The sequence below is a fragment of the Borostomias antarcticus genome (assembly GCF_949987555.1).
Source record: "Borostomias antarcticus genome assembly, chromosome: 4".
Classification (NCBI taxonomy): domain Eukaryota; kingdom Metazoa; phylum Chordata; class Actinopteri; order Stomiiformes; family Stomiidae; genus Borostomias; species Borostomias antarcticus.
This window is the reverse complement of record NC_140237.1, coordinates 26,379,931-26,402,063: the sequence shown is the minus strand read 5'-3', so window position 1 is coordinate 26,402,063 and position 22,133 is coordinate 26,379,931. Positions and strand designations below refer to the sequence as shown.

At 43.3% G+C, this 22,133-nt stretch overlaps 1 protein-coding gene across 2 annotated transcripts in view; it reads right to left on the bottom strand.

Annotated features, from left to right (window-relative positions):
* Window positions 1-21,793, bottom strand: part of cars1 (cysteinyl-tRNA synthetase 1) — a 30,590-nt gene extending 8,797 nt beyond the window's left edge. Inside the window, exons 1-11 of one of the 2 annotated variants that reach the window (XM_084436945.1) lie at window positions 21,730-21,787; window positions 17,999-18,244; window positions 13,244-13,335; window positions 9,342-9,430; window positions 7,399-7,495; window positions 7,006-7,104; window positions 3,529-3,678; window positions 2,757-2,897; window positions 2,537-2,625; window positions 2,322-2,443; window positions 695-807 (exon numbers count right to left, since the gene is read on the bottom strand). In XM_084436945.1, coding sequence (XP_084293071.1) covers window positions 695-807; window positions 2,322-2,443; window positions 2,537-2,625; window positions 2,757-2,897; window positions 3,529-3,678; window positions 7,006-7,104; window positions 7,399-7,495; window positions 9,342-9,430; window positions 13,244-13,335; window positions 17,999-18,244; window positions 21,730-21,751 — 1,260 coding nt within the window. In that variant the 5' untranslated portion in view covers window positions 21,752-21,787. Of the gene's footprint in view, window positions 1-694; window positions 808-2,321; window positions 2,444-2,536; window positions 2,626-2,756; window positions 2,898-3,528; window positions 3,679-7,005; window positions 7,105-7,398; window positions 7,496-9,341; window positions 9,431-13,243; window positions 13,336-17,998; window positions 18,245-21,729 lie in introns of both variants that reach the window. The other variant, XM_084436946.1, reaches the window with a different exon arrangement.
* Between the last annotated feature and the right edge of the window lie 340 nt (window positions 21,794-22,133).

Below are 22,133 nucleotides of genomic sequence, written 5' to 3'. Positions count from 1 at the left end.
AAACATAAAAACAAAACATCTAACAGGAAAGCTTAGGTATGTTAAAGGATCAGTTCACGCAATTCTGAAGTGTTTTAAATGCAGTAGTCCACTAATGATTTGCTTGACAAATGAAGTTGGTATAAATGGCAAGGTTTGGATAATTTTTTTTCACAAGACTCAAAATAACTCTTAAGTCTCACAAAATAAGTCTCACAAATAGATTGTTAGTTTGGGGCAGTTCATGCATCCAAGGTGCATGCGGTGTTGCTAGCAGATACAGATTTAGTAACCATATCCAAACCTCCTAGTGGCAGTGGCATTATCTCTCAAAAGCCACTAAATAAACTAAGATGTTACACTCTTACGTTGTTACACTCTTACAGTACGTTGTTACACTCTTACGTTGTTACACTCTTGTATTATGTATTTGGGATCTCTTGTACATTTTCAATTTCTTGTAACGTTGGATTTCTTGGGAGTTTATTCTTGACTGTGCTTGTTTGTTGATGATGGCTGTGTAGGCCTCAGGTGCTGTAATGGTTATGGTGCTTGCTGTTGGAAACCAATGCGGTAATGGGCATGCCACACTTTGGGGCGGACATGGGTGTCATGAGTCTAGACGGTCCCATTGGATCGTTCAAATGAAGGATTGTTCAACTCACAGGCATCTGGGAAACACTTATCAAAACTAAGTGAAAGACTGAAGGCTCACCTTTCCCCAGGGTGAGTCCCAGGACGGCTCCCCGGGTTTGGAGGCCTTCCACAGGGCAAAGTCATTCTGGGATCTTTTCTCACTCAGCCTCTCTGCAGAGATACTCAGGTCTCCTAATGGAAGGGACAAGGAGAAACAACTATAAATCATCTGGCCCAAACTTACACCCAAAACTAAATACCACATGCATCAACGTACACAAAAAATAAACAATCTCTTTATAAAAAATGTAAGAAGTGTGGCCTTTCTAAACACTCTTTGCAAAGAGTAGTCTTTGCTAACCCAGAATCTGAGTGAGTGAGTCTAGGAAAACCGATGCAAGAATAAGTGGGAGTGAAGGTGAGGAACGTGTTTTGTGTCATTTTATTATGATATGACTTCAACTCTTCAAATGGAGGAGTATTCATTACATAAATACTGTGGCACATTCATAACACAATGCACTTATAAGGCTTTATAAAACTCTTTATAAGTTATATTTATGCATGACACCTTATAATAAGGTTTATACATTATTATAAGTGTTAGACATACTGTAATGTATTATACATCCACGCTACACAGCACATTATAACTACCAAACTTTAGCCAGTTATAAAGACACAGAACTGCTCTAGCGTATCATAACATAATAAATGGAATGTCTTATAAACACCATTATACAACGGTTAGTTCTGGTTCTTGATTCTGATTGGCTGGAAGCCGTGTTAAAATACTTTGTAACACACACCTGGGACCGCATATCATTCCATTTTCAGTATTAATGCACCTCCCATTTGATCCAATGCATTGTAGGCCTACCATTGTTTTTTCAAAACTGAACATTCCATCCAATGCATCTGTTGCTTGGTAAGCCTTTTGTTAGAGGAACTATTTTGCTCGGCGGAATTGAGGGAATGATGCTTTGTGTTGAATAAATGTTAATATTTTATATTGCTATGTGTTTATTTTACACTAATAGCTGTAGTAACCATTGTATAAAAGCAATAAACCACTCTAGGCCGTGTGTTATAGTGATTTTATAACAGCTAGGGGGGTATAGGCCCCCCGATAACACACGGCCTCTCGTGGTTTATTGCTTAAATAACGCATGACTCGAACCCCCAACTCCCCCAATCTCAGGGTGGACGTGCTTAAAGAGTGTGTCCTAATTTTAAAACTGAAAAATGTCCAAACTAGAGCTATTTAGAGATTTTTTAAAGAAGGTATTAGCAGTGGCAGCTTTGGTTATTTGGGCTGTATGAAAAAAGGCTTGCAGAATACCAAGAAGAAATCTGTTGTTCCAAGGAGAAAAGCGTACAACTGCATAGGACATTGGACATGATTTTTTCAACCAAAGATCAAGCTACATCAAACTACCACACTCACTACCTACCCTCATCAAATAATTAGCCCTATCTAGGAAAATAGCCTTACATTAAGACAAGTTTTGCGGTTAATTAAGCCATATTGCATAGGCCCTCAAGTGTGTTTTAAGTCATTTTTTAAACTGGCTAAAATACAAAATAAATCGTCCGATCACTGGCCGTGCGTTAAAGAGCAAAACCGCCCAGATCCGATATACGCCGGTTGGATCGGTGCATTCCTAGTTAAGGTGAGCCAGCCGTGTCCAGCTCCAAGGACTTACCCTCTCCTTCCTGCAAAGCCTTCTGGTCACCAACAGCTTCTGGTACCAATTTGCCATATGAATGCTGCTTGCAGCTGTCAAACTTTGCTGTGTCAAAATAAACTGAACCGTTGGACACATACCTGATGAAAGACAAAATTCTTGAGATAAGAAAAGATGAACTCTTTGTAGATCTATAGGCATGGGGTAGGTATCAATGACAGTTTCTTTCTTACCCATAGCCATTACTGACTATTTTCTTCACGAATTCCACAATCTCTGGAACATACTCACTGACCCTGGTGAGTACATCTGGGGGCAAGACCTGTGGGACACCAAAAGAAAGATGGAACTCATTGCAGACTATAGCAGACCGCTGACAACCAGAACACTCCTCTGGGTAACGAGGATCAGATCTATAGAATGTGATGGATGTGTATGTGGTCTACTACCTACATTCAAGGCATCCATGTCCTTGTGGTACTCTCCTTCCCAATAGTTTGGAAGAAGAGAAAATATGGAGTTGTCTGTAACCTGACTGCCAAGCTGGGTATCCAGCCAATCAGACAGCAGGTCTCTGGCGTCCTCCAAAAGAACCTTGAGAAAACAACCATATTATTTTACTTCAAAAAAAGTTCAGGTGCTCGTGTGTCTTTCCTTTAGAGAAGGGGTCTCAAACTAAACAAAATAGGGTTGCCTGATATGCAAGAGAAAAAGTTGCTGTTCTAAAGGAATATAATAATGTCAAGCGTCATTCATTATTAGACATGGAGAAGAGTAGGAGTCATTCATTATTAGACATGGAGAAGAGTAGGAGTCATTCATTATTAGACATGGAGAACAGTAGGAGTCATAGGGAGACAAGAGGAAAAAACGAGTCATGCAGCTGAGAGGGCTAATTTCTCAGCAATTTTTCAAGATGCGTGTCTGGCAAGAAATAGAATAGTAGCCTACTGTACAAATGTAAGATACACTATATGGACAAAAGTATTGGGACACACCTCTTAATCATTTAATTCAGGTGTTTCATTCAGTCCCATTGCCACAGGTATATAAAATGAAGCACCTAGCCATGCACTGTGCTTCTACAAACATGAAAGAATGTGAAAGAATGGGTCATTCTAAAGCTGTTGAAATATATGAAAATGTATAGAAACTGCTGTACTTATTTGTATGATCTAAATGCTACTGTTAGAACTGAGCACCTTTAATGATTTTATGGTCTTACCTGTGCTCGACACTGGATGACCTCTACTGCTTCTTGACTCTGCAGCGCCCCCTGCAGGGGCCCTACTGCAGCAGAGACAGAAGTGGCCAGCCTCTCCAGCATCTGCCTCTTATCAGGGTCTGTGGTCTCTGCCAGCTTGGTCTGGAACGGCTGAAAATAGTGTTTCAGAAATGCAAAAGCAGAATCAGAATCAGATTTGCCAGGTAGGACTATAACAAAGGTGTCCAGGAACTTACGCTCCAAACCCCAGATCTGGTCAGCGAGCATTGTGCCTTGCACCACAGCATAAGGTGGAATAAACACACTGGCCAAAACCAAGGATGTGAACTCGCGGGGGGAGTAGAATGGTTTACAGTTCATGAAAAGGTATTCCAGGACAGGAGGACAGCGCTGCTGTATCACTGTCACGTTTCTACACCATGAGTTATTCACATAAAAACAACCGACCCGGGTCGACACATTGCTAGACTGACACATTACCACTCGGCCCCCGGCGGTATAGTAAACCCGGCAGGAGAAGTAGACATAAAGGGAAGGAAGCCGGTCGAAGTATGGCAATGTTTTCTTTTAATTTGTGTATTTGCCCAGTGATTCTGATCCGCACCAACATTTTGTGTGTTCTAACTTGGCCCATGCCATACCCTAACCCTAACCCTCCACCGAGTTTCATGAAAATCGCTCTGGTAGTTTTTGTATAATCCTGCTATGTGACGAACGAACGAACGAAATAACACACACAACCGAAAATATACCCTCCGCCAGTGGTCGCTGGGCGAAGCCAATAAAAAAATGTTTGCTTTGGGGATGAAAACAAATGTGTTTGTTAGTTTTTAGTGATCACAGGCATGATATTGCACCATTGACATTGCACCAGTTGATGTGTTCTATTGGATATCCTGTGTTAATGGCATGTTTTAGGCTAGCGGTGTTGTGAAAAAGACCTGTTTGTGTGTGTAACCGATAAGGCCTATTCAAACTTTTTGGTGTGTCAAATGATGTAAGCCCCTGAAACATGCACACACAAACAAAGAACGTTTTTTTGTGCGTGGCTGGCCAGCCGCGCAGCTAAAATAGCAAATGCCCAGTAGTCGTCACTGCCTTTGTCCTGTTGTTGACCTGCAGTTCTATGTTGCTACCACAAGAGGCAGTGGTCCCAGAACCTGCAGTTCTATTTCGTGGAGCTCCGCCCCACAGGGCTAGCTCCTATTGGCTAGCGAAACCCAGCTAGCCACATTGACTGAAGAAAAAGACATACATGCACCTGTGTCCAACCAAATCCGGTGCACCACTGTATAAGCGGGGCTTCGCCCGCACATCTGCTCCTTCGAAATTTTCAGCTCGCATTGTACTGGAAGAAGATCAAGAATACGAGTATGTCTACCCAGCGGACCCAAGCGGAGCCGGCGGCGTCCCTCGATGACCCCCTGCCGGCGATGATTGATCCGCCGGATCGTTTTTGTGTCTGCGACTCCCACTACAGCGACGTGGGACACCACCTCTGTCTGGGGCCGCAGCACGCCAGAGCGGGTCTGGCTCCGTCCCCCGCCTGCGAGATCTGCGCCCTCCTGGACCCCATGGAGAGGATGCTCCGGGCGCATTTCTTCGCTCCGCCGCCGCTGGAGACTGAAGGTCTGGCCCAGATGGTCGGCGCGGTCGACAGCGAGGACATCGGCGCGCCCCCGCAACAACCGACGGCCCTGATGCCCTCCCTCCCGCCTACGGATGATGAGGGAGAGCTCTCCGAGGCAGACGAGGGTCTCTCTGCCTCAGAAGCCCCTGCGGCTAGTGGCTCCTCCTTCCCAGAGCAGGGTTCCTTCGATCGCGACCTGCCCCGGCTGCTGGAGAGAGCCGCGCATCACCTCGGTATCCCCATCCCGGAGGCTGCTGCGACTACGGGGCTCCCCCTGTGGAGCTCCGTCTGCTACGGGTGTCCCTCCCAGCCTGCTCCTCGTCTCCTACCGGCTATGCCTGACCTGGAGGCGTTCGTCGAGGCTGAATGGGAGCCACCGTTGGCCATCAGAGGTCCGCTTTGCCAGTTCAGCAGAGCTAACTGAGAGGACTAGATGGGGGCAGGTGGGTGGCCCGGAGCGAGGTACACTGTCCACGACCAGCTCTGACCCGAGGGGGCGGAGTCTCGCCATCACGCCACTATCCACACCAAGGATCCCACAACTCAGCCCCTGAGTGGGCTAGAGACACACTTGTCTTCACCGGTGGGTGCAGGTGGGTAGCCCAGAGAGGGGTCCACAGCCCCCGATCCAATATGACGCGAGGGGGCGGAGTCTTGACACCACACCACTGTCCACGCCACAGACCCCACAAATCAGCCCCTGAGAGGGCTAGATAAACAGTCTTCACCGGTGGGGCCAGGTGGGTAGCCCGGAGAGGGATCCACTGCCCCCGACCCAATATGACAACTCAGCCGCTGAGTGGGCTAAAGACCCACGGTCTTCACCAATGGGTGCAAGGAGATTGCCCAGAGGTCACTGCACTGTGCTCAATCAGTTCTGACCCAAGCAGGCGTTGTCTCGCCACCACGCCACTGTACATGCCATTAACTCCACAACTCAGCCCCTGAGCGGGCAAGTGACACACGGTTTTCACCAGTGGAGATTTCCCAGAAGTAACTGCACTACACCCGAACTGGGTCGCGAGGGGGCGTAATCTCGCCACCATGCCACAGACCCCATGGCCAATGGGCCTAGGATATAGACAATTAACTACCGGTGGAATGGTGGTGGAGCATCCATTGGGGACCCGCTGTAGGTCCGCTAGCCTTGTGTTATATTCCGCCAGAGGTCCGCCAACTCGTCCATCGGGGACCCGCTGTAGGTCCGCTAGCCTTGTGTTATCTGCGTTTATCCCTTACCTTTGTCCAGAAACAGAAGTTGAACCAATTGCAGCAAAATAGCTAACATTACAGTAATCATCAGTGTAACTGCTTTAGCCACTGACCGCTACCATTAATGTTATGGACGCTGCTGCTAGTTGTTGTGAGCTCATGAGCTAACTGGCTATCTCGCTCTTATTGTACAGGATTAGCATTGGAAGCATTGGAACTGATGTGTCCAGGCGACAAGACCTATCTTAATTTAACAGACATCATTTCATGTAATTTCAATTCACAGTTATTTAAGTGGCATGACTAGCTTCCGTCCTACCAGTCCTGAACAGAAACAAGCCAGCCATGCACATAAGCCAGGCTGGACCTGGCCTGGTTTCTACTCTTCTGATCCAATGTGAATAATAAATGGAGGATAATCCAATTACAGTTCGTTTTTTGAACAGTGATGCCCAGGAGACAATTACAATGAAGACCGTTTTGTAGCAAATTAGTATGTCTGTCAGTACAACACTGCCCACAAACCCAGCTGTTTTATGCCATATTATTTATTTTCTTTTCCTTTTTTAAAGCAAGGGTGCAGTTAGAAGCAGACAAGGTCAATCCAATCTCAATAACAGTGTGAAATGTCTCACCACGCTGGCACTTAGGACGTCCTGCAGGATCTGGGCAGGCTGGGGCTTCTTCTCCTTGTACTGCTCCAAAAGGTAGTTCTGTCTAGCCCGCTTTATTATCTGATCAAATGATACAATAAAATATTCAAAAAATTTGAATGAAGAAAATGTTGCAGTTAGGGTTATGGTTAATGTTGCTTTTTGTCGATTTCTGAAATTGCACTGAAAATGTGTTGCCTGTAATTGCAACATGACAAAAGCACATCATTTGCACTTAAACTTCATAGATATGATGATCCTGTTTAATGACATTTTTAAATTCAGGGAACGTGTGTTTCACAAATCACAAAAATAATAGCAACATTTGAAAAGTGAACACATGGCACATTTGAACAATGCACTATATAGTCTTACTTTATCATCTATGTCTGTAATATTCATGCAGTACATGACATCATACTTGAAGTAATTCATCAGTATTCTTCGGAGGATGTCAAAGGAAATGTAAGATCTGGAAAAAAAATAAAAATTAAAGATTACACAAACATATTGAACATGCATTCCCACTGTGGAATAAAGGGTTCATTACTATTTTGGACCATAACCTAACCCTAATCGTGGTCTGTCTACCATGAACCTGACCATAATTTAACTGATTGCTCCGATTGATTGTTATCCGATTATACCATGGCCCAGGTGAATACTTGATTCTGATTGGCTGGAGGGGTGTGCATTATTTCTTGACAAATGCACGGCTAGAGCCTCATCACCATGTGGTTACCACACGGCTACCACACAGATACCACACGGCTACCACATGGACACCACAAGGCTACTACACGGCTACTACACGGCTACCACACAGCTACCACACGGCTACCACACGGCTACCACACGGATACCACACGGCTACCACACGGCTACCACATGGATACCACACGGCTACCACACAGCTACCACACAGCTACCACACGGCTACCACATGGATACCACACGGATACCACACGGATACCACACGGCAACCACACGGCTACCACACGGATACCACACGGCAACCACACGGCAACCCCACGGCTACCACACGGCTACCACACGGATACCACACGGATACCACACGGATACCACACGGCAACCACACGGCTACCACACGGATACCACACGGATACCACACAGATACCACACGGCGACCCCACAGATACCACACGGCTACCACATGGACACCACACGGCTACTACACGGCTACTACACGGCTACCACACGGCATACATGTGCAAACTAGCTAGCCTAGCTAACATGAACAATAACAATAGCTACCGTAAGTAGTTCCGCTTCCTGAATCCCTTCTGCGGATTGATCTACACATCTAACAATGGTCGCGTCAATACAAGTCAATGGATTTCATAATATGATCAGTAAAACCCTACAGGATTCATAGTTTGCGGCGAATTTGATGTCAGAACACCAACGGACACCAATTACACCCTCGGTGAGCTTCTTGTCTTTGAAATCGAGAGTTTAACATGTTTTTTGAATGATTTTTCACGGTGCCCCCCCACATCCATTGTATGACCAAAACAGTAGTAGAGCAATTATCAGACTTTCTCAAAAGTGCTAGTTTTGTCAACTTTTTGATCTGAACCATTGTATATGATCATAAGTAACCTTAAAACAGGGCTAAAAATGATTTTCCCTTTACTACTCCTTTAACCCTAACCCTACGGTTGGCTGTTTAGGTCCTCACATGGCAGAAAATAATGTGGCGTAAAATGTGCGCTTGTCTACGTGTATTTGTTGTTCAACAGCATCACAGGCTTTAGGTCCAAAAGAGTGAACTTCTACTTGAGGGTCAGGGTTAGGGGGATGAGGCTGGGCTGCCTCAAGTCCTAATCAGCTCACCAGTTAAGTTCATGTAAGATTATGTAAGTTCCGCTACACTGATTCCCTGACATGCCTAACAGGTTGTAGTCAAAACAATGTTCCCCTCACCCTATGGCCTGAATACAGTACGCATAGTGAAGATACAACCTTAGAGGGACAATTTTAAGAAAGGTGGTTAATACAAAGGTTGGTCTCCTTTCTTGATGTTTCTTAGTGCTTCCAATATTTCCTTTCTTTCTTTTCACGCATGCTCTTAATGATGTAGAACAGTAACAGACCGCCAGCATGTTTATTTTTGCTACTGCTTTTGGCAAGTTTGAGCTGTCAGTTTATATGGTGCACAGAGCTTTATATGATATACATGTATGTAGCTCCAGGTGCGTGCGTGTGTGTGTGTGTGTGTTCGTTCTCCACAAGTATACATTTTATCAAAGTGAAATGGTGCCAGCTGAATGTTCCTTGTGAGTGAGTTGCTTTACCTAGCATGTCCCATGTGAGACGCATCGTAGACCGTGGGCCCGCAGCAGTACCACAGAACCCGGTTCCCATTCTGAGGAACAAACGGCTCCTGCAAAGAAAGTACATATAAATCATTTCAAGTTTTCAAGATTTTTTTTATTTTTTATATTTAGGACTTGATTTCTGAGGGACATAAAAACATTCTTAAATGTTAATCCTGTATTTAAAAAAAGGCTTTGTAGGCCTAAATCAATAAAGCAAAGATGTGGCTTTTTAACCAAACATTAAATGGAACATTTTGGTATAATCTGCTGTTGTTGTTGTTTGTATCCTGTTGTTAAAAGTAGAGGTCTGGACCCTTGAATAAGATGGGACATACATTTTAAATCGAACTTCAATATATATCGAATGACTGCGTTCGCATTCCAGACTTCTGGAAGCAGGGCTGGTGTCTGCTATAGGGCTGGTGTACAGATACAGTACATGCCTGTGACCAATCAAAATCACTAATTTCTGAGAGCCCCGCTCCCCAAGCGCCTCCAAAAGTATAGAGCCGGCCCAGTCTGGATTTTTTTTTTAAGTCACTTCAACTTGAATTTAGTTCAATCTTTATCTTAAATTGTCATATTCTATGCTGTTGCTTCATCCATGCCCTCGTCTCCTCAAGACAGGCGTTGAGCCATGAACAGGCAACAGAGGGACTTGGGACAGTTTTTAAGTACAGCTGTATGTCAGTGGTGTAGCAAGGCTGTCAATTGATTAAAAAAAATATTGTAATTAATTACAAGATCTGTAATTAATTAATCAAATTAATCAATTAATTAATTAATTAATTCAAAGACTGTACATTATTGCGGCAGACAAAGCCTTGAATAGACATTACAAAGGGTGGCTTTAGAAGTCAATATATTGTTTTATTTAATTATTTGCAAAATATATTGTTATGTGTCAAGGTATCAATCAATCTGAGCAACATATTCGGCTTGCGCCAATACGTCCAGTTTCATTGATCGGTGTCATACAGCTGGTGGATTTTCAAAACTATTGTGCCTTTGATGCCGGCTTGTTAGCTGCATCGGCGGACGCAATTTGAAACGCTTTCATTAAGCCCTTCTACCATAGCAATTAACCTGCAGTGCATAGCAATTCATTTTGCGACCGAGTAAGTCAATTTGTCTGAGGTAGACTTACTCATTCTGTGCTGCCTGCTTTCTGTAAGCTTGGTTTGGCAAAGTGCATAGCTAGTAGGTTGATAGTATTGAACACTGACCCTAACCCTAACAGATGCTGAAACTTTAATTCACGCTTTCGTCTCGTCCCGGCTTGACTACTGTAATGCCTTGCTCTCTGGCCTGCCGAAATCTAGCACTAAAAAAGTCTGCAACTAGTTCAAAATGCAGCTGCCAGAATTTTGACAAAATCTAGAAAATTTGACCATATCACGCCAGTCCTATCCTCCCTGCACTGGCTCCCAATACATGCTAGGTCTGACTTCAAAGTCCTCCTTCTAACCTACAAAGCACTAAATGGACTGGTCAGGGTCATTGGTGTGTTTAAAACCATGTTGAAAACTCACCTATTCACTTGTCCTTATGGTCTGCCCTAACCGGCTCGGGTCTAGCCCAGTCTCTTATTGTTGTATTATAATATTTTATTGTCCAAAGTGGTTGTTTGATCTTTAATCAGTTGTATTCTTTTTTACTTGCTTGTTATACGTCTGTGAAGTGTATTGGGACCATGTCATATGGTGATTTTGCACTTTAAATAAAAAAATAGACTTGACTTGACACTGCACTCAGATCCAGAAGAATCAGGAGGCAGAGGGAGCCAGCATCAGCAGCCATCAGAAGTAGTGGTGTTTCCATGAACTACTTATACAAGTCTTGGCAGGGACGTGCACAGATAGACACGAGGTGGTGCTAGAGCCCTCTGGACAAGGCAAGTGCCCTTTTGAAAGTTACTTTATTTTATTTTTTTACAGTGCAGGCCTACTCTATGTGGCCAATGGTGACATCGACCAATTCTCGATAAAAAGCGTGTAATAATAGAAAAGAAAAGAAAAAAAAGAAGTAGTGTTGTTTCAGTGCTGTGGGATGGCCGGAAACCATACTGGAACTTCTCAAAGACATTATTGAAGTTGCGATGTTCCTGCAGCTATGCTGCAACTGTTTTTCCAACCCCTCAGAGAGAGAGGGGAGGTTGGAGACAGGTCTGTAATTTGCCAGACCTTCTGGATGCAAGGTAGGCTTTTTCTCTTTTCTTAGTTTTTTTTATTTATTTATTTATTTTTTACAAGGGGGGTAATTACACAGCCCTATTGGAGTGACTGGGTAATCAACTGGGTCAACAGAACAGGGGGGCAGGATTTCAGCAGGGCAGTTGGAATAGGATGTACGCAGAGGTAGATTAATTCATCTTGGCAGAGGTAGTGCTGGTAGAGGGTTGAGGATGGGGGGTGATGGGGGGTGACAGAGTTTTGTTGCTGGAGAGATGAGAGACATCCATAGGAGATGTCATGGCTTCATCGGCTTCCATTGAAGCTGAGTGTGCACCTTCAGAACACAACACAACTGTAGTTAGCTCAATACTGAGGCGATCAGGAGAATGATCTGTGTCAGGTTCATGTACGACAGACCCAGAATAGGCCCTAAAGTCCAAAATTGTGTACTTGCAGGTAGGTCCATAAATATTTGGACACAAAAATGAATTGGACAAGCTAACATAATCATAAATAAAATTGTTATTTTTAATATTTGGTTGCAAATCCTTTGCTGTCAATGACAGCCTGAAGTCTGAAACCCATAGACATCGTAGGATTTTGTCCCTGGTGATGCTCTGCCAGGTCTCTACTGCAACTGTCTTAAGTTCCTGCTTGTTCTTTAGGCGGTTTCCCTTCAGTCTTGTCTTCAGCAAGTGAATTGCATGCTCAATTGGATTCAGGTCAGGTGATTGACTTGGCCATTGCAGAACATTACACTTCTTTGCCTTGAAAAACTCTTTGGTTGCTTTTGCAGTATGCTTCTGGTCATTGTCCTGTGAAGTGCTGTCCAATGGGTTCTGAAGCATTTGGCTGAATATGAGCAGATAATATTGCCCGAAACACTTCAGAATTCAGCTTGCTCAATTCAATTCAATTCATTTTATTTTCTCAAGTAGGGACAGTGTACATTGATGAACATTTTAAAACAAAAATGTAAATGCAGTACAATTGCAGCCAAAAGGCTGATTTACATTGGTAGTCCCCCTGCCAGATGGTACAGGCTGTTCCCTAGTGTGAAAGAGTTAGGCTACAGTGCATTACAAGCTGCTTTTGTCAGTATTCAAAGTCATCAATAAATAGATGGGAACCAATTCCATTGGCAGCCATTCATGCCCACACCATAATACTACCACCATCATGCTTCACTGATGAGGAGGTATGCTTGGATCATGAGCAGTTCCTTCCCTTCTCCATACTCTTCTCTTCCTATAATCGTGGCACAATTCAAGATCTTTGTGTCATCTGTCCATGGGATGTTGTTTCAGAACTGTACAGTTTTTTTTAGATGTGGCATTCGGCAAACACTAATCTGGGTCTTCCTGTTTTTGAGGCTCACCAATGGTTAACATTGTTTTGAGGCACATTTCGACTGGGATTAAATAGAAACTGCTTTTAACCTAACCTGGACAGACTGGAGGGAGGCTTGGGCTGGCCAGGACCACTAGCCAGGGGCGCTTGAGTGGACACCTAGGCTGTAGACTGGTGAGGTAAGCTATCCTCTATTCAATGGCTGTTTCGAGTTACCGGCAAAAGTTAGGTTTCCTTGTAACTGTGACAGGAAGGAGGACACTGGGATGATAGTTTAGCCAGATCAACCCTATAGACAATGTAGCCATTGCCTTGTCACGTTATAATATACTTACATATGGCGGTAAAACCCACCTTTGTGCGCGTGAGGCTGTTGTAGAGTCGTAGCTTGGCAACATCGGTCCCAGCCGGTGCAGACCAGGGCGGCTGTTCCCGCTTTCCTTTCACTAAAGAAACATGAAGGAATAATTCAAACAATTTAAAAATTGCTTATTCTGGTCATCCCACGTTAGTTCAACACGTTAAAAAGCCATTTTCAACTCCCACCATCTCAGATCATTCTAATATTGTTTCTACCATGAAAGATGGAGAACCTAAGTATTCCTCCAGCATGCATTTTTAGAAATACTTTAATTCATGACAGTGTTTCCCCTTTGACTTTTTTCAGGGGGGATGGTAGGCCCCCTGAAACTACTAGTGTTGTTGCTGGGCAGGCATGTCACGGATACATGGTGTTGGCCGTGTCGTCATATACGCAGCATTTGCTAGTATCGGTGCATTTCTCTACATTGAGCTGCAATGAAAGGAGTGCACATAACTTAAGTAGATAAATATTAACAATATTTATTTGCATATATTGGAAGCATACTTTGTGGCGTTTTTTTTTTTTGCCAGAACATCAACGGACACCAGTGAACACTCAGTGAGTTTACTGTCTTTGAAAACAAGAGTTAATGGTGTTTTTGAGGGATTTTGTCTATGCACCTATGGATCCATGGAGTGTGTTAGTGGCAACAGGTATGATCTTGAGAGTGCACTATTAGATTAATTTAGAAAAAATTAGATGATATCGGCCGTTGTATATGATCGTAAATAACCTTTTAACATGGCTTATAATTGGCTAAATTCCGAACCTGTCCTTTAATTTCCCTTCACTGGAACTAAGGGGCCTAGGCTGACCCCAGAAAAACAACCCCAGACCATTATCCCTCCTACACCAAACTTGCAGTTGGCACAATTCAGTCAGGCAGGTAACATTCTCCTGGCATTGGCCAAACCCAGACTCGTCCATTAGACTGCCAGAAAGAGGAGTGTAATTCATCACTCCACAGAACACGTTTCCACTGCTCCAGTCCAGTGGCCACATGCTTTACACCACTCCATCCGACACTTGGCATTTCGCTTGGTGATGCAAGGCCCTGTCGTCCAACATCAGTGTCTGATCTCACAAACCTGACCGCTCTTTGGGATGAATGGGAATAAATTCCCACAGACACTCCAAAACCTTGTAGAAAGCCTTCCCAGAAGAACCTTGTAGAAAGCCTTCCCAGAAGAACCTTGTAGAAAGCCTTCCCAGAAGAACCTTGTAGAAAGCCTTCCCAGAAGAACCTTGTAGAAAGCCTTCCCAGAAGAGTGGAGGCTGTTATAGCTGCAAAGGGGGCCCCAACTCCATATTAATGCTTATGAATTTAGAATGGGATGTCTTAAAAACTCCTGTAGGCGTAATGTGTAGGTATCCAAATACTTTTTTCCATATAGTGGATATGTGCAGCCTATTCATTTCAATACATTTTTATGAAACAAAAACATAGGTTAAGCTACATTAGCAATATCACTCAGCTACATTAGCAATATCACTCAATCAATGGAAATGTTATTACAACTGAACGCTTAATCAAATCTCTAAGGAGGCTACACACTTTAAGAATAATAAAGATATTAAATATAAAATAAATATAGGCTAATGCTTTTATAAAATGGTTACCAAAGAAAGAGAAGACAAACTGTAAATTAAAAGGCCTACTAATTTCCTTTAGCCATCAGAATGGTCACGGCAGAACTGAATAATCCCAAAACCATTTTAGCCTATAAATGAATGTTGAAAATAATGTTTTTCTAGCACCTTAGCATTTGTAAGTCGTGAGTGTGGTGATTTCTACAAAGATTCAGCCTATAAATGAATAAATCTAATATAGCCTTGATGGAAGACTCCCTTAGACATGAATATAGACGTCATATGGTTGATAACATTGCCTTGTTCATTGCTAGAAGAAGAAGGCCTGAAACATTCTATTAAAAGAGAAAAAGCATGAGGCCAGAGTAGAGACTTTTTTCCTGTTTCTACTTCCAGTGATCAGCATCTCCTTATAACCCTTGGTGTGCATTTATTTTTCTACACGCTAACATTGTAATGTCCAAAACAAAATGAAAGACTTATTAAGCTCCTTATCTGTGTGTGTGCATGGGAGACAGGAGAAGGCATTGACTATACGGGCCGACCGACTTTGCAAGCGAGGGAGAGAGAGGCTGTCTGTATGACTTGGAGCCAGACTGACGGAGAGAGCCCATCGCTCACATCACTGTAAAATTATGTTCCGTGTTTCGGTAAAACTGCGTTAACTACGACAGCCCTGCTGTACATTCACTTTTAAAGCAATGGGTACCAGTCAGATTTCTTTCTCGTGTTCAGCCATCTTCACCAAAACTCAAACTTAAACAGGACACATTTGTTTTACGTCTGTTACGTAATTTATGATTCAGCAACTTTTTTTTTTACGTTTCACCATCAAGACGCAAGGAATTTACGCTTACAGCACAAACCTTTTTTTTCTTTTTCAAAAGTTTTCCTCATCTATTCTCTTGTTCAAGAGAATAGATTTTTCCCCCACCCATACTAAATATGAAAAATGTGAACTAATGCCAATAAGTCCACAACACATAGTCTAGCCAAAAGCCTACATAGTTACTAACATCAAAAGACATACACTAAACTGTGGTTACATTACTTATGTAGCTAGCTACAGCAACAGAAAATATTTTCATTTCATCATCTCCAGTGGCGTATTTAGGCATGGGCAACATGGGCAGCCGCCCAGGGCGGCATCTCGCAGGAGGCAGCAAGAGGACCAGAAAAAGAAAACAGAAAAAAAACGCAGTTTGGGTTTTGTCTTTGTGTGGGGAATAGGGGCTCATGCAGTGACTGGGTGACTGTTTTGTCATTTAGGCTCATCTATCTAGCTATTTGACGTTAGTTAGCTAGCATAAGCATTGGATATACTTCCACAGTTTCATCCTGATAATGTGTATAGTCTCTTACCTTCAGCATAAATGATTACAACCTCACTACAGCACATTATATTAACTTTCATTGAGGTGACATCAGAGATTGTATTGACTTGACTAGCTAACGTTACTGAGCTCGAGAATTTTCAATGATGTAGGCTGGCTAACTTAAACTGTCTAGCCTTTGTAATGATGATTAGCCTGTGTACTACATTGGGTCTGTTGGGGTATTTAAGCCTATAATTAGCCAAGGAGGTTGAATGGTTCATTTGGTTCATCTCCTGAAGGTTTGACTCATACTGTATTTCAATGCAAATTCAGGGGCACTTCTGAAATATTTTGGAGCGCCCACTGCCCAGCACGAGGGCACTACCACTGACCAGGGTGAGGGCACTGCCACTGGTCAGGGTGAGGGCACTGCCACTGGCCAGGGTGAGGGCACTGCCACTGGCCAGGATGAGGGCACTGCCACTGGCCAGGATGAGGGCACTGCCACTGGTCAGGGTGAGGGCACTGCCACTGGCCAGGGTGAGGGCACTGCCACTGGCCAGGGTGAGGGCACTGCCACTGGCAAGGATGAGGCCACTGCCACTGGTCAGGGTGAGGGCACTGCCACTGGTCAGGGTGAGGGCACTGCCACTGGTCAGGGTGAGGGCACTGTCACTGGTCAGGGTGAGGGCACTGCCACTGGCCAGGATGAGGGCACTGCCACTGGCCAGGATGAGGGCACTGCCACTGGCCAGGATGAGGGCACTGCCACTGGCCAGGGTGAAGAGGAGCCATCTGCCTCCTCAGCCACACAGGGATCTACTGACCAGGGCGAGGAGCCATCTACCTCCTCAGCCACACAGTGATCTACTGACCAGGGCGAGGAGCCATCTACCTCCTCGGCAATACAGGGATCTACTGACCAGAGTTCGCCCAGGGTGGCATATAAGCTAGAAACGCCACTGATCATCTCTCACTACCAGTCAGAAAATGTCCGCTAGCCGCAATGCTAATTTTCAACCCTAAATACATTAATAAGGCATGCAAACTGATTAGGAGTGAAAAAGGTGAGAAGAATGTGTGAGCAGAGAAAAACACAGACCTGCTAGGGGGGTCGGGCGTATGCAGGGATTTTTTTTATAAGCTACTAAATGACAATTAAAAAAAATTAATATATAAATCTATTTTATTTTTTTAGACTGAACAAAATAAAGTTCAAAGTATAAATTTAGTTTGGGGCATCTGTGGCTCAGGAGGTAGAGCAGATCGTCCAATGACCGTAGGGTCATTGGACAACTATTTCATGGGCATATAGTTCAACTATTTCATGGGCTGAATTGTGGCAAAAGTTTGCTTCGTTACAAACTGGGCTCACGCTGTACTGTGACTAGCGAGTTGAGTTCGCTTGCTGCCTTTTACGCGCTCCATTGGCCCAATCCCAACATCCACACTCACAGATTTTTCTTTCTATGTACATCGCTTTGACAGGCAGGCAGGCAGGCAGGCAGGCTCCCCCCCCCCCCCCCACACACACACACACACACACAAAAACATTTCTCATCGGATCTGCACGAATCACGCAAGTGACCTATTTTGGATTTTGGTATGCAGTTGGGGCCTGGAATTTAGTGAATTTTCATATTGTGTGACATTTTTTCTGTGGTGTTTATAATGGCCATTTTCCCCTGTTCAAATAAAATTGTTCACACAAAAAAAAATTCCTTAGCTATTTCCTTAGCCTTAAAGATTCTGGTGTCTGTTGGTTCCAATTTATAATATTTTGAGGGCCCTAATCTAGAAGCTAGGGATCTGTTCAGACCTCTTGTCTTGTCTACTCACTGCTGCTCTCTGGGCTGAGGTCAGCCAGAGCCTGGGAGTTCCGCTGCATGGTGGCTATGTGTCTGTACCAGCGCAGAGCGTGAACGTGCTGTGGATCCGGGGCCCTGTGGAGGAGATCAAAGGCCTCCTGGTCAGCCCCAGATGGACTGAAGCCAGCCAGGTAGCTGCGGCAGCTCAGGTACTCATTCAGGGCCACTGTCAAGGTGGCCTCCTCACTTATATGCAGCAAGAAGCCATACTCAAAGGCTGCAGAAACAAGAGGGCACACATAAAATTACCAATAAGGCTACACTTTAAGCAACATTTACAACCTGGATATGTGTTTTTAAACCAACATTCAGGGAAAACACATGCGGGTTAATTCAATTTGCATCTGTAAAGGCTGTGCATCTTCAGTCCCTTCATATGTGCTGGGCAGGGTGGGTATTACATGACGGCCATGACGCCTCCCTCTGGCCGTGATGCCCCGAAAATAATTCTACCCCCTGCGGTCACCATGGCTTTTGTGCCCCTGCTACCATCTAAATCTCGAGGTTGCTTCAAAAGCATCAGTGGTCTACTGTCGTTTTCTTGGTATTCTAAAATGAATTCAGTTGAGGCTACATTGATATCAATAAAACTTTACACCGGTAGTATACAATTGTAGCCTGCTAGACTGTAGGACTGCTGCTGCGTTGTGGTTCGTTGAGAGCGCTGGCAAGCAAACAAGGTCTGAATTGACTATATCGATAGCTAATAAATTATGACATAGTTCAAAATGCCATAGCTATCTAGCCATTGCCCAACTATTCTTCTTTTTCAACAAAATAATTTCCAGAGCAGAGAAAGTCTCGTTTTGTGCCGGGTGATGGCTAATGTGATGGCTAGCTAGCTAACTCCACAGGCACAGCTTCAGTTAGCTAGCTAATGTTTTTTAAATTACTGACAGCCAGCATTGTTAGTGCTAAGTAGACAGCTGACTTATGGAGTGCTAACTGAATCAAACCTTTTGTTTTTAATAGCTGTCTAAGTTGACAGCCCTACTAGTTAGCTAGCTAGCATAGCCAGATAGAATCCGATTACACTGGCTATTGATAGCTCGCTAGCTATCCTAGTTATAGTACGTTGCACTATATTGCCTTTTTAGAATAATGCCATGACTGAAGAGACTACATCAACTGAAACGGATTGTGCTGCTGAAGTGCATGGGTGATTGTCAGTCAGTTGCTTGGCTATACTATAGTGCTACATAGCATTTACAGTGAAGGGGCATAATGCTGGTTCAACTCTGTATGATTCAACAAAGATTGCATGACTTGACAACATTATGGAGGCATCATTTTATACAAAAAAAATGAATAAAGTAGGCTATTTATGTTTTTCATGACGTTCATGTTTCTTATTTATTGGCCATAGAGAACAGTTATTGTATCTTATTTGGGTGGTAAAAATTCAGTAGACCATTCAGATAAAGGGATCACTGAACTACTGCTTTAAAGTAATGTATTCGTAGGCTCCAAATTCTTTTTAGGGCCTTCGTTCCCCAAAAAATTGAGTGACACCAAAGGCCAATGGGCCTTGCCTCTCAAATGATGAAATTCCTACCCTGGTGCTGGAAATACTTTATGTATGACCAAAAAATCATCAATGGTTTTCAGACATTAGGGGAGTAACCATTCACCAAATCTAGGTCTGGGCCGGCGTTAAATTGTTTAATAATTAATTCAAATTAGTGCTGCATTGATTATTGTATAGATATGCTCAAAACAATGATATATGTCCAAGCTTACTCCTTTACATACAGTAGACAATTAATGGGGGGAATTTGTCACTCCAGAGCCCAAGTCCAAATGAATGGATGTGAATGGGCATGCATGCGAGCAAAACATGTTTTGCTGTGTTTGTTACATCAAGCGCTGTCTGCCAGTCCAGCCCTGCCTCGTCATATTCATATAGGAGCTCTAATAATGAATAATATGTGGGAGGTCATGACCATTTATTTTACACTGGTATCAATTTCGAAGCGTTTCTCAAGTTTCATCCTTCTGCCACCAGAGCCGGCAGTTCCTCATTTCTCCAGAAATGTGCGTACGCATGTATGGGTCAGAGTTCGCGTAATAAGTTATAATACGTTATAAGTTTTAAAGTGTTTTATAAATCCCAAAGGTAAATGAGGCCCCTGATGTTGTGTTGTAGTGGCTAATATGGCTAATATATCGTGGCTAATATATTTTCTATTTCTCTTTTACCATATATGTTACGTCCTGTTTTATTTTGTTATTTGATTTTTCTTAAATACCATCTACTAAAAAACTGTTTTTATTTATTCTGTAAAGTGTTCTATATAACACATGCTATATAAATAAAGTTGACTAAATTTCTTCTTGGGCTCTTTAACCATTTTCCAGATTCCTTATTATTAGTTCATAAATAGAATGTTCAGGTTTATAACATCCAGTATCGGGATCAGGCTCCGATCCAGACGTGGTTCATGGATCGGGTATTGGCGTAATGTTGCTGATCCAGATGAAGTGAAAGAGCTCCGGTATTCATTCATTCAATAAAGGCTACAATTCATGTTTCCCTCAGTCCAGCGTCTAGTTCACCAAACCAGCCGCCCTTTCAGGCCGTTCGCATGTTTGAAAACGTTTGGTGCGAAATCATGCTGAAAAAAGTTTAAAATAGTTTGGAAGGAATGGTCGCAAGTGAAAGTGAAAGTCTCAATTTAAAAGTGTTGCACAAGTTGGTTACACTACATGATGGCAGAGGATTTCCAAAAGCAAAAGCGCCTATTTGGCAATGTTTCTGATTTAAACCCAATGTTAATAGGGAACCTAACAACATTAATGAGGCAATCTGTACCCTAGAGCCATTTCTCTCCTCTCCTTACTCTTGTGTCATAGTGAAACATGACACCGTTGCTCTCTGCTGAGGATAAGACCCACTCTGTTGCAGGTGCAGAGTGAGTGACAGGAGAGCAGAGCAGACAGGGGATCTCATCCCAAGCTTATATTTTACTAATTAGTTATTTTTATTTGATGAACGTTGGTACCGATATGGAAAATGAATATATTGTAGAATTCATTGTAAGGCATACATCCAGTAGCTATACAAGTAGCCATATGTTGGGTAAAATTGATTGTAGAGTAAAATTATTATGTTTTGGCTTCTCAACCTTGCAGCAACAAGATACAATAGGCCTATATCCTAATAATAAAACCGTTCAAAGCAGTACAGTAGCAATACAGTAAGAATATGGTGTGTGCAAAGTGTATAAAGTGTATGTTGATGATCGGAAATGAAACGGAATCAGATCGGAACTGAAAAAAGTGGAACGGTGCATCTAGTGAGAATAGCCGGCGCGTCTTACTGCTACCAGCGGGCGACCGCCGTAAGAATATACCGTGCCATAACTTTAATATTATCAAATATGATTCGAATCCTCCAAAGAACATGTCTGATTTGGTGCAATAAATTGGGTGCAATTTATTTTTGGTGTGATCTGCGTTGTCCTTTCTGTTTTCTGAGCCCATGCATTCACCACTGGTATTTAAGTCCACATCACTAGTGTAGTGTAACGTTGCTAGATATAGGCTACTAGCTAGCTAGCTAGCAAGGGAAAGAAGTACATATCCAGCTGGTTAGCTAGGCATAGCTATGACTAGTTATGTAACAATCTAGCTAACATGGTCCAATAATCTGAATCGAAGATGTATGCGTTTGCGTATGCGTCTATTGCATTTAAAGATTACCTCGTCCATCAGAGTTTGCCATGACAGTCGGAGCCCGTATTGTCCGTCTGATGCAACAACAACGTGTCCGGGAAAGGCGTAACCGGTATCGAGATTAATATCCGGCAGCGTTCTTGCCAGGAATTTCAAAATAATAGGCACGCAAAAGAAATGTACCGATAGCCTATTTTTTGGGTCTCACCGGCAGTTCTGGAGTTTAATTCTATTATACTTTTTACAACTTGTTTCCAGCCCAATGAAAAGCCAACCGCGAGAACCAAAACTAGATCAGAACTTGAGTAGCCTACTTCCACTGAATTCACATGTTCTAGCTAACATTTCCAACACATTTCAGCCCGTGCTCTTATAATGAAAAGAAATCGCATTGTCCGGCGCATTCGGCAGCTAAATCCAAAGAGTATAGA